The following is a 13,674-nucleotide window of genomic DNA, read 5'->3' on the forward strand; positions in this document are numbered from 1 at the left end:
CTGGTATTCTAAGTCCATTAGAAAAAAAGAACTGTACTTCATATAAATCTAGTTGTCAATTAGACATAACCTAAATGGCAAATCATACAAAAATATTCTTTGACATACTGTCTTTGTCTTCATACAAAATAACTGAATAATAATAACAAAAAAATCCTGTCATTTGTATGGCATACAAGAAAAATCAGCTTTCTATAAAAAATATGCCATGAAATATTTGGATAAAAAATAAAAAATTCTTTTGGAGAACCTCAAAAGAAGAAAAATTCATTGTTAGTATTTTTACCTGTGGGCTGCAAAAGTGAAGCAGGTGGGCGAGATGGTAAACCCCACAAATTTTCCATACTACTCCAGTCCTTAAGGTCTAATAAATGCATTAAAATTAAAGGATCAATGTCTAATAAACTACTTGTAGCAGCAGAACATAAATGTGCTCTTCTTGACATTCTGCTACTGGCACCCACATAGCCAAGGTTACTACCTGCAAAGGAAATAGAGATATAGAAAACACATGCCTTATATTTGCACAAGTATAGTAAATAAAAAAAAAAAAAAGAAGTTAACAAAGTTTGAATATTTGTCTGTAAAACCATCTCTTAGAAAGGAGTTCAAGATGACAAGTATAAAAACCAAATTACCAGAACTGTGGAAACATAGTATCTAAGAACAGGCCTCCTTACCACAGAATTCAGAGCAGTCCTTGAGCACATCCAAAGTATTAGAAATAAAAAGGTGACAATGCATATAATTGGGGGCGGGTAAAGAGAAAGAAAAGGAAAGTATGTTCCATATTTCACTGGTTTTGGAAGAAAACAGATTTACTTGGTATAACAGATCTCAAAAGACAATACACCAAAATTAAGATTCCTCAGGTTTCTGGAAAATAAAATGTAGAGATCATGACAATCTAGCAGACAATCTTCCTTCTTGACTGGAATACAATTTGATGTTTTTAGATGGACAATCTTTAAAAAAAAGATTATTAAAATTTTCACTTTTGAAAATGTGATTAAGAGAGATCAGAGAACCACTTAGGTCTGGTATATGTGGTACTGGGACCACATGTATGCAAGTCCTGTGCTCTGCTACTGAGTATCTTCCAGGTTAGACTAAATATGTTAATGACTGATGCACCATATAGACATCAATGAACAAAAGTCATTTATCTGTATTACCTACATAGGACTAAGTTCAAGTCAAGAAACCCATCTCACTTTTTTCTAGTGCCCGGAACAATTCCTAGCAAATATTAAATATGGAAATATTGGCTAAAATTGAGTTCCATCGGCAAATATATTTAAAAATATTCTACAGGGAAAACACAGTAATATGTGCGTAAAAGAGGTAGCAGCGGTAGTGCAATGAACTTTCATGCCTGAGGTACTAGAGTCTGCAGGTTCAATCCCCAACACCACCATAAGCCAGAGTTGAGAAGTGCTCTGGAAAATAAAACAAAACAAAATATGCTACATTCAGGGGTCAAAAGATAAGCCATCAGTAGGGAACTCACTTTACCATAAGTGGTAGGACCTATGTTTGAGCCCACCAAATAAAATGAAAGCACCCTGCACAGAACCAGGGGAAACTTCACAAACAATGTAACTGTGCTGTGGTGTTTCTTCCCTGCTCCACTTCATTGAGTAGTAATTATCCCAAGAAATACATCTGTTCACCTTTAGATTATAAATTACAGTATTTAAGAAGTCTTTTTCATTGTGCTTTTGGGACTTTTGAAATAGGCGAACTATTTAAGAAATGCCTACCCACTAGGAAAAGGTAGAAACAGGATGGGGGCTAAGGATCGATTGCCAATGGTCAAATACAGCAGATAAGCAATTAAAGAAGCCAAACCTTCCACCTTCTGCACCCCATAAAGAATTTTGGTCCATAACCCCAGAATGGTAAATGTTAGGGGAAGATGACCAAAGGGCTCTGAACTCCAATTCTATCAGGACCTGGGGGGGGGGGGGAGGAAGGGAACTTGGAAGTAGTAGATGTGACTTAAAAGGAAGTGAAGGAAAGACCATAGGAAAAAAAAAATGGGCAAATATATAAAAATATAAATAGTTACATAAACAATAGTCAACTCATATTTGTGATCTTGGGAGAACTACTGCAGTTTCCAATGGAGGGGACGGGAGATCAGAGAACTCTGGTGGTGTAAAAGTCTGTTATCTTATAATTTTGTAAATGAATATTAAATCACTAATAAAAAATACTTTCCATGTACATAAAATTCTGAAAAGCACATAATAAATATTAACTATGTTTAGTTCACTTTTGTATTCTCAAATGCTAAATCTCATTGTCTTGAATTAATAGGGCCCCCCTAAAGAATTTTAAAAGATTATTTACTTACTTATGAGGAAAAAAGATAGAAAGAACCACAGCACAATTATGACATATGTGATACCATGGATCAAATTTAGGGCCACATGCTGCAAGTCCAATACTCTATCCACTGAACAACATTCTAGGTCATGGATCCCAAAAATTTAACTCTTTATTAATAATGAACAAATTAATTATAACTTTTAATTATAGAACACAAGCTCTGAGAATGGGAAAATCTCTACATTTAATATTTTATCTACAGACAGTTAAACAAGGTACCCAATTCCACATAGATGCTCAATAAATATTTCATAAACTAGTTACTTTTTAAAATAAAACTGTTGTGGCCAGAGAGATAGCTCACTGGGGAGCCAGGCGGTAGCACACTGGGTTAAGTGGACATAGTACAAAGTGCAAGGACCCCCTGCAAGGATCCCAGTTCCAGCCTGCGGTTCCCCACCCACAGGGGGTGTCACTTCACAAGCACTGAAGCAGATCTGCAGGTGTCTATCCTTCTCTCCCACTCTCTATATTCTTCTCCTCTCTCAATTTCTCTCTGTTCTATCCTATTTGGAAAAAAAAAAAAAAAAAGGAAAAATGGCCTCCAGGAGCAGTGGATTCATAGTGCCAGCACTGAGCCCCAACAATAACCTAGAGGCCAGAGAGAGGGGAGGGGGTGGGGGAAGGAAAGAAAGAAAAAGAGAGAGAGAGAGATCACTGGATAGGACATGTGAATGAAAAGAAGTTATACCAAGGAACTGGGTGATGGTGCACCTGGTTAAGCAAACATGTTATAAGGTGCAAGGACCCAGGTTCAAGCCCCCAATCCTCACCTGCAGGGGGAAAGCTTTGTGAGTGCTGAAGCACTGTTGTAGGTGTCTCTCTCCCTCCCCGTCTCATTTTTCTTTTTAAATTTTATTTATTAATGAGAAAGATAGGAGAGAGACAAAGAACCAGACATTACTATGGTACATGTGCTGCCAGGGACTGAACTGAGGACCTCATGCTTGAAAGTCTAATGCTTTATCCACTGTGTCACCTCTTGGACTACTCTCCCTCCCTCTCTATCACTACATTCCCTCTCGATTTCTGGATGCCTATAACCAATAAATAAAGATTAAAAAAAAAAAGAAGTTAGTCCAGGAACATCGAAATCACACAAGTATGAGGTCTAGGCTCTGCAAAAAATTATACATATATACATACATATATATATATATAACATGGTGACGTGAGGACTTTCAAGCATGAGATTCCAAGTTAGATCTTGGCATCATGTGTACCACAGTGACATTTTGGTTCTCTCTAGTGTTAAATAATAATAATGAAACAAAGCACCCAGGTGTCCAACAACAGATGAGTGGCTGAGCAAGTTGTGGTATATATACACAATGGAATACTACTCAGCTGCAAAAAATGGTGACTTCACTGTTTTCAGCCGATCTTGGATGGACCTTGAAAAATTCATGTTGAGTGAAATAAGTCAGAAACAGAAGGATGAATATGGGATGATCTCAGTCTCAGGCAGAAGTTGAAAAACAAGATCAGAAAAGAAAACACAAGTCGAACCTGAAATGGAACTGGCGTATTGCATCAAAGTAAAAGACTCTGGGGTGGGTGGGTGGGGAGAATACAGGTCCATGAAGGATGATGAATGACATAGTGGGGGTTGTATTGTTAAATGGGAAACTGGGGAATGTTATGCATGTACAAACTATTGTATTTACTGTTGAATGTAAAACATTAATTCCCCAATAAAGAAATAAATAAAAAAACAACGAAACAAAAACAAGAAAAAGTATCTTGCTTATTCAGGTAGTATCACAGTGTTATATACAAGAATTTTCCTGCAATACAGTTTAGATATGGCTAATTTAACATAACAAAAATAAAACCAAAGGCTGAAAAATATCCAGTAACTCTGATTTAGTATCTTTACCCTCCATTTCACACCAATTTTTCTAACTATTTAAGATGCTGAAGATCATATTTATTAGTAATAAAGTACTTTGGTTCAGTATGTATCTGGAAAAAATATTAAATTATCCTTTATACTATGGTAAGTACAAGGGATACAAAAAACAAACAAGATGTATTACCTTGGCCTCAGGGAGCTCAGAGATGAAAAGGAAAATAGTCAACCAAAGAAGCAAGTACAGTAGTGTTTATTATATGTTCTACTTGAGTAATTTGATAGAGCAGAAAAAGAAATTTGGTGGAAACAGTCTAGGAGAACTTCCAAAATAAATAAAATACAAACTAACATGAAAAAGGAATAGGTATTGATTATGGCCAAAGTTGAGAAGGTGGAAGAAAACTACTGAGAAGGAAAGAGGTGAGATACCACTGCACATTTGAGAGGTTGAAAAAAATTCCCTTTGAGTGAGAAATGAACGTGGAGAAAGAGTATTCAAGCTAAAGAAATGAGCAGGATGGGGGTAGAGATATCTTGCTCACTGTATAGAGATGTGTCTTGCAATGAGTTTGACCAAGGTCTGAGTCTGACACCGCATATAAAGTCCTGTGGCAAGAGACAATACTTTAGTGCTGTGGAGGGTCTTCCTCTCTCTTTATTTGAACAACAAAACAAAACAAAACAAAAGAAAACAAAAAAAACTGGTCCAAAGGAGAAAAATCATGCATGTGCAAAGCACTGGTACCACCAAAAGAAAAAAGAAAAGTTAGGAGTCAGGATATAAAGGAATTTGTGGCACATTAACAAGTCTGGACTGTATCCTACAAATAAAAGGAACCCAGTAAGAATTTTATTTGGGGTGGGGGGATGGTAGGTGGAAAAATGACACAACCAGATATTAAGCTGGGGGAAAAGATGGATACAAAGAACTCAGATAAAGGCTGTTTTGAAAGAAAGTGCCCTAGACAATGAATGACAAAGGCATGAAGACTAACAATGAATTTTTTTTATATTTATTTATTCCCTTTTGTTGCCCTTGTTTTTTATTGTTGTAATTATTGTTGATGTTATTGTCGTTGTTGTTGGATAGGACAGAGAGAAATTAGTATTAAGGCCTTTCTTTAGTTGCCCAAACATGCTATAGAATATGTCAATGCACTAACAAAGACAACATCAATACAATACAAAACAATACAAAGTTAATTCATAAATGTTCTAACCAAGGTTTGCATACTTAACTGAACAAGTCCAAGAACAATTAAAAAATGCCCACTAAATCAGTTCTTCACAGGAGGAGCCGAGTCCTTTGGACAAAACATAGGTCCAAGACAGTGATATAAGGGTCTAGACTGGCTGCACCAACAATTATCTACATAATCTAGAAAACTAAATCTGGATGCTTTTTCCAGATAAAATGAGCACCCAGAAGGCTCGTTCTTAATCAAAGATTCAGATTCTGTTCAGATTATAGTTAAGTTTAAGAGACTTACATTCTATCACGATAGTATTCAATAGTAGATAAAACCATTGGATATGGATTCAATCCCAGAACTCTTTATTCCTCTATTTTGTTTTTACTAAATTAATGAAGACAGTAAGCTGCTTAATTTCTCCATGTTTCTATAGCTACACAAGAAGATACTATTATTGTTTTAAATGTTATTATTAATGGTCTGTAAATTCCATATATAAAATAGAGCACTTATAACACCAAGGGCTGAAACAGTTAAGATATGACACACAAAAGAACAACTGTTTGTGGGGTTTTGCTTTTGTACCTGGAGGTCCTGCAGCAGCTGCATCTTCCATAAGTTCTCCCTCCTCCAATTCCATATTGTTATATTCCACATCATTTTCTCCAGACCTAAGAATATATAACGTTCATCATTCCTACATAATAACTATAATCAAAGTGACAGGCATTCCAAGACAATGATGCAGAATAAAAGGCAGGAATAGCTACTCTGTTATTATAGACAGATTTTTCAGGCAAAGAAAGTGATGAGAGAAAGAGGGACACTAATGGTCAACGTACCAATCTAACACAAGAAGACAAAATTGTCATCAATATATGTTTCTGATACAGATGCACCCAAAAATACTTTTTTAAAGTATTAGCTGGACGCACAGGAGGTGGCACAATGGATAAAGCATAGTCCTAAATTTAATCTCTGGCACTGCATGTGCCAGAGTGACATTCTGGTTCTTCCTTGCTTATTCCTTTCCTCTCATTAAAAAATAAACTACTTTTTAAAAGTATTAACTAACCTCAAGGGAGACATAATCAACAACATAATAATAGGAGATATTAATATGCCATTTACAGCAAAAGACATATCAGGACAAAAAAGATAATGAACAAGGAAATAGAAGCCTTAAATTAAGTCAAGACAAGATGAACACATTTATGCTGGATGTTCCACCCTCCAAAAATATGAATATACATTCTTCTCAAGTGGCAAAAATTATAAAAATGGGAAACACATGAATCTTTGCCAGAAGTTAAGGAGGTAGGGTTAGGCAGGAAAGTGGCTATGGCTATAAAAAGGGCAACAGGGATACCTGTGGTGAGTCAAATGGTCCATATTTTGACTACATCAGTATCCTGGTTATGTGCCATTGTTTAATCATGTTAACAAATGTTCTGGTTTCCCAGCGAATACAAAAACATTATGCTTATACTACACTATACTCTAGGACATGTGGGATAGCATTATGTCTACAGAAACAATATATGTACCTTAATTACAAAAGATCTTATTGTGATCCAGGAGGTGGCGCAGTGGATAAAGCATTGGACCCTTAAGCACGAGGTCCAAAGTTCAATCCCCGGCATCACATGTACCAGAGCAATGTCTGGTTCTTTCTCTCTCTCCTGCTATCTTTCTCATAAATAAATTAAGTAAATAAACAAACAAACAAAAACATCACCTTACAGAATTAGTCAATCCTCATAAACCCTGTCTTTTTAAAAACTGTTGATGGGGCTGGTGAAAGAGCTCACTATTTCACTGGATAGTGCACTGCTCTGACATGTGCATGATGCAGCCTGGCCCTCACTATAGTCTCTTTCTCTGCCTCTTGGTTTCTATAAAAAAATTTTTTTTAAATGAATACTGGGGAGTCAGGCGGTAGCACAGTGAGTTAAGCGCACATGGCACAAAAGCGCAAGGACCAGCATAAGAATCCCAGTTTGAGCCCCCAGCTCCCCACCTGCAGGGGAGTCGCTTCACAGGTGGTGAAGCAGGTCTGCAGGTGTCGATCTTTCTCTCTCTCGCTGTGCTCCTCTCCTCTCTCCATTTCTCTTTGTCCCATCAAACAACAACATCAATAAGAAGAATAAGAAGAATAAAATAACAAGGGCAACAAAAGGGAATAAATAAATACTAGAAACTATTTATGTAATATTTAGGTATTTGTTATCATTTCAGAAATGTTCACAAAATCTTCACCAAAAGTAGATTCTCTCTCAAGAAAGCACTGCTGGCACCTGGGAGGTGAGCCAGCAAGTATAGGTATTCACATGTCTTAAGCCATGGGTTCAATCTCCAGTACCATATGGAAGCACCACCAATAGCACCAGGTGAATGAACACTACTGATGATGGAGCAGTGTGCTGGCATCTGCTTTTTATGGTACAAGTGAAGTGCAAGGCCCTAGGTTCATTCCCAGAAAATTCATTAAGAAAAAAGAACAGAAACCAAAACAAATTATTGCTCATTTATAAGAAACCATCCCTCATCTGCTTACATTTGATTATGAGTGTACAGCAGTTCAATCACATCATTTAAATTCTAATTCTCTAGTAATTTTGACATCTGCAGATATATTCCTCCAATGGAGAGAGAGAGAGAGAGATCCTCTGGACTTCACCACTCTGGGCCAACTTTTTCAAGCAGAAAGACATGCCACAGTACCAAAATTTCCCCCAATGTGGAGTCCTGAATCCCTCTAAATCACCCATAAGAATAAATATTCTCAAAATTTCTATCTATGTTCTGTTCCAGAAGGTTTGTAATCATCTGTGCTCAGCTCCACCAAAGGAGTCTCTATATCAGTTATAGCTTTACAAAATACATCTTAAAAAAAATATTTAAAAGTAGAAAATATTCCTTAACACATAGGTTGCAGAATGAAGACTGAGTTAGCAGGCATGGGAACATTCACTATTTTGTACATGTCTTTGATTGCTTTTAGGTGGCCAAGAACAGTATCAATGAACTGTAATATTTTAAAAGGAATCTAATTTTTTTCTTCCTAATCCATCTCAAAAGTAGGCACAAATATTTAAGAAACCATTATGTAAATCTGAGCTGTCATCTAGGCTTTAATGTTACTCTGACAGAGCACAGGCACAGTAGCTTTAACAACATTGTAAAGGGTGCTAAGGAGTTTTGGAATAGTAAATGAGCAATGGCTTCAACTTGAAGTCACTCATTACATCAGACCCTAACAAGAAGGTCAAGTCTATCCTTTGAGACTTTGAACTCAGGTACTGACATATCTTTAGCTAGTACTAGATGGCATCTTCTTCCAAAGGAAGGCTGTTTCAATTATGTTGGAAGTACAGCCACTTTCATCAGTGATTTTAGTTAAGCTCTTTTGGGTAACTTGCGACAGCTTCTACATCAACCTTCTAGTTTTATTTATAAAGTTGGCTTCATTCCTTAAATCTCAAGGCCTTCACAGAACTGAAGAGTCACGGGATTGCTCTGGATTAAATTTTGGCCTAAGGGAATATTGTAGCCGGTCTAATCTTCTATCCAGACCACTAAAGCTTTCTTCACAATAACAAGGCTGATTCATTGTCTTATCACATACATGTTCATTGACTGGCACTTCAATATTTTTCAAGACTTTCCTTCTGCATTCACAATATGGCTAACTGGTGCTAAGAGGACTAGCTTTGGCCAATCTTGACTCTTAACATGCCTTCCTCGCTAAGTTTAAAAACGTTTAGCTTCTGATTTAAAATGAGATATGGGTGACTTTTCCTTTCACATCCTCATTTAAAGTTCATTGCAGTTTTAGGCTAATTTAATTTTTTTTTCACATGGGGCAGGGAAGCTCAGGAGCAGTAGAGAAACAGGGGAATGACCAGTATGTGGAGTAGTTTAAAAAAAAAAAAAAACATATCCAACAGCAGTTGGGAACTGTTTCAACTTGTAGAGTACCAGATTGCCCAGCTGAGGTTCCCATATGGATTCCTAGAACCAAAATACCATGGTTTCTCTTCCTCTCAATCTCAGGTAAAACTTTCACACTTTCTCATTTGTATATAAAACAAAAACATATTTAAAAAAATAAAGTGGACTGGGAGGTGGCACAGTGGATAAAGCATAGGATTCTCAACCATGAGGTCCTGAGTTCGACCTCCAACAGCACATGTACCAGAGTGATGTCTGGTTCTTTCTCTCCTATCTTTCTCATGAATAAATATATAAATTCTTAAAAATAAATAAATAAATAAAGCTTACGCAATACATATTAAGTTCACTGTTAAATGGTGAAATCTGTGGAGTTCCCAAACCTTAGTAGCAAAATCAAAGATCAGTGATCAAAGATGACTGTAACAGATATAATAAAAAGGTTTGAAATATAGTGAGAATTATAAGAATGTGATAAGAGACATGAAGAGCAAGCTCTTTTTTTAAAAAAATATTTATTCCCTTTTGTTGCCCTTTTTTTTAATTGTTGTTGTTATTATTTATTATTGATGTCATCATTGTTGGATAGGACAGAGAGAAATGGAGAGAGGAGGGGAAGACAGAGAGGTGGAGAGAAAGACAGACACCTGCAGACCTGCTTCACTGCCTGTGAAGCGACTCCCTTACAGATGGGGACCCGGGGGCTTGAACCAGGATCCTTACGCCGGTCCTTGCGCTTTGCGCCACCATGCGCTTAACCCGCTGCGCTACTGCCCGACTCCGGAAGAGCAAGCTCTTAAAGTCTGGCAATGATAGATTTACTCAAGGCAGGGTTGCCACAAATCTTGAATTTACAATCATTAACTGTGAAGCACAATAAAAAAGAAGTGTGCCTGTATCTAACAATATCATTGCAATAATAATTTTAGTTTGAGAAAGCAAAAGTAGCTAGATAGCGTTTTTTAACTAACCCACTACAGAAAAATTGCTGTGATGCTGAAGGGCAAATACTAAGTGAGAACAGTCAATCTGGTGAGCTGACTTGTGGGAATAAAAGCAGTATCAAATAGATTTAAACTCTCACTTTCCTCTTTTTTTCTAAGAGACAAAGAAGAAGGAAGGCTGAGAATGTAGCTCAATGACAAAACACAAACATTAGGATTTGGATTTGAACATTAGATATTCACAGTCTCAAAGCATGTCTCCAGGACCAGGTGATGGTGTACCTGGTTGAATGCACACATTCAAAAAGCTTCTCCCCTATTTGCAGGGGAGAAGCTTCACAAGCAGTGAAACAGTGCTGCCAGCCAGGGTTTTGCCCCTCTCTCTAACCCCTTGTCCCCTCCTTCCTCTCTCTCTTCACTATCTCCCCTTTCCCTCTCGATTTTTGTCTCTATCCAAAATAAATAATATTTAAATAAAAAAGCAAATTATGTCTCCAAAAGATACTTCTATTAGTTATAGAGGGAACAGAAACAACTTTAAAGTGGAGAAACCAAAAACACAGCTTTATATCTGATCACTTTGATCAAAATCAACTACAGATGAGACTGATATCATATACCCTCTACCACCTCTGTTCACATCTCTGTTCACTACTACAGAATTTCTGCCCAAAAAAAAAAAAAAAAAAAAAAAGGTAAACTACAAACTGGTTCTAAAACTGTAAGAACCACAGTGGTTTATGGGTGCATAGATAGAACTGCATAGAACTTTGGTGGTAGGTATGGTGTGGAACTATACATATAATCTCTCAAAATTTAAAAAATACTTTTAAATGTGTAACATAAATATAATAATATGGACATATCAGACTATTTTAAATTGAGAGATTGTCTATAAAATAACTTCTGGGGCTCCCTGATTGAACACACATTACAACACACAAGGACCTAGGTCCAAGACCTCAGCCCTCACCTGTAGGGGGAAAGCTTCATAAGTGATGAACCAGATCTGCAGGTGTCTCTGTCTCTTTCCCCATCTCCCCCCTTCCTCTCCATTTCTGGCTGTCTCTATCAAATAAAGAAAATAGGGGGCCTGATAATGGCACACCTAGTTAAGAACATGTTACAATGCAAAAGGACCTGGGTTCAAGCCCCTGGTCCCCATCTGCAAAAGGAAAGCTTCACAAGTGGTGGAGCAGTTCTGCAGGTCTCTCTCTTTCCTTCTCTTTCTCCCCACTTCCTCTTAATTTCTGGCTGTCTCTATCAAATAAATATAATTTAAATTTTTTTCAAAAAATAAATAAAACAACTTCCTTATTTTTTGGAAGTACTAAAATGACACTGGTTGAAGCAGACAAAAAAAAAAAAAAAGACTGAATTAAAAGCAACATGTGACCCTGGACTGGATCCCAGACTAAACAAAGCACATCACTGGCAAAATTTTTCAAAGACTACAGATCAATATTACAACATCAATTTCCTAATTTCCCCCCCTCCTTTCTTCTTTACTAGATAGGAGAGAGGGAAATTGATAGGGTGTTGTATGTGACGGGGAAATAGGGAAAAAAAGACACCTGCAAACTTGCTTGACTATGAAGATTCCTCCCTGCAGGTGGAGAGCAAGGCTCAAACTCAGATCCGTTGTGCATTGTAACATGTGTGCTCAATCAGGTGCACTACGGCCAGGCCCCCCTAATTTCCTGACATACCTTTTTAGTAAGCACACAGTGATAAATATGTTCACCTAATCTCAAAATGTAACATAAAAAATTGCAGCTAGAAGCCAGTTAGTGTTATGCCTGCCTGGCTAAAGTGCATACATTACAGTGCACAAGGACCAGGGTTCAAGCTCTTGGTCATTACCTGCAGGGGAAAGCTTCATGAGTGGTGAGGTAGGGCTGCAGGCATGTCTTGTTCTCTTCTCAATATTCCCCTCCCCTCTCAATTTGTCTCTACCCATTAACAGAAATTACAGCGAAACATTTCCACTTTTAAACTTAATTTAGTTAATATGCATCTAACTATCATTTAAAAGCCTTAATAAGGGAGTCGGGCGGTAGCGCAGCGGTTAAGCGCAGGTGGCGCAAAGCACAAGGACCAGCGTAAGGGTCTTGGTTCAAGCCCCCGGCTCCCCACCTGCAGGGGAGTTGCTTCACAAGCGGTGAAGCAGGTCTGCAGGTGTCTATCTTTCTCTCTCCCTGTCTCCCCCTCCTCTCTCCATTTCTCTCTATCCTATCCAACAACGAAGGCATCAATAACAACAATAATAATGACTACAACAATAAAACAACAAGGGCAAAAACAAAGGGAAAATAAATAAATAAATATTTTTTTAAAAATTAAAAAAATAAATAAATAAAAGCCTTAATAAGGGGCCAGTGGTGGCAAACCTAGTTGAGCGCACACGTGACAATAGTGTGCAAGGACCCAGGTTTGAGCCCCACCTGCAGGGGCGAAGCTTCACGAGTAGTGAAGCATCTCTCTCTCTCTATCTCCCCCTTCCTTCTTGATTTCTGGCTATCTCTATCAGATAAATATAGTTTAAAAAAAAAAGGCTTAATTGTGGTAGTTAATGTAAGATACTCACATGGTTTCTTCATCAATGTCATTTTCTTCTGTGTTACTTGTTGCTGTAGAACTGGCAGAGGAACTGCTGCCATCCAGGTGATTTACTTCATCTTCACCAACAAGATCTAAATCTAGATCTCCATCAGAAAGCTCATGCTAGAAGAGTAAATCAAAGAAACAAGGCATCTATCACATATTTTCTATATTGCTAGTCATCCCATCCAACCCATGGACCAAAAATCACAACAATCACCAATTTTCTGTGTTTAGGGTGAAGTGCTCTATAAAGAAAGTCACACAAGGCCAGGTAGTGGAATACCTGGTTAAGCACATGCGCTACAGTGCACAAGGAACCAGGTTCAAGCCGCTGGTCCCCATCTGCAGAGAGAAAGCTTCACGAGCGGTGAAGCAGAGCTTCAGGTCCCTCCCTCCCTCTCTCTCTCTCTCTCTCTCTCCCTATCTCCCCCTCCTCTCTCAATCTCTAGCCAATTTCTTTGTCTGCTCCCAGTAAGGTTCCTCACAGAATAACATTTTATTTTATTTTATTTTATTTTTTTTTAATATTTTATTTTATTTATTTATTCCTTCTTGTTGCCCTTGTTGTTTTATTGTTGTCGTCGTTGTTGGATAGGACAGAGAGAAATGGAGAGAGGAGGGGAAGACAGAGAGGGGGAGAGAAAGACAGACACCTGCAGACCTGCTTCACCGCCTGTGAAGTGACTCCCCTGCAGGTGGAAGAATAACATTTTAAACATCACTCTACAGG

General features: G+C 37.7%; 1 protein-coding gene across 5 annotated transcripts in view; it reads right to left on the minus strand.

Moving 5' to 3' along the window:
• The window catches only part of TRIM37 (tripartite motif containing 37), a 117,047-nt gene that overhangs the window by 40,865 nt on the left and 62,508 nt on the right, over positions 1-13,674 (minus strand). For 3 of the 5 annotated variants that reach the window (XM_060203842.1, XM_060203841.1, XM_060203843.1), the window contains exons 16-18: positions 12,928-13,064; positions 6,028-6,113; positions 287-481 (exon numbers count right to left, since the gene is read on the minus strand). In XM_060203842.1, coding sequence (XP_060059825.1) covers positions 287-481; positions 6,028-6,113; positions 12,928-13,064 — 418 coding nt within the window. The remainder of the gene's footprint in view (positions 1-286; positions 482-6,027; positions 6,114-12,927; positions 13,065-13,674) is intronic. The other 2 variants (XM_060203844.1, XM_060203845.1) reach the window with 2 other exon arrangements.

Source organism: Erinaceus europaeus, chromosome 12 (assembly GCF_950295315.1).
Source record: "Erinaceus europaeus chromosome 12, mEriEur2.1, whole genome shotgun sequence".
Classification (NCBI taxonomy): domain Eukaryota; kingdom Metazoa; phylum Chordata; class Mammalia; order Eulipotyphla; family Erinaceidae; genus Erinaceus; species Erinaceus europaeus.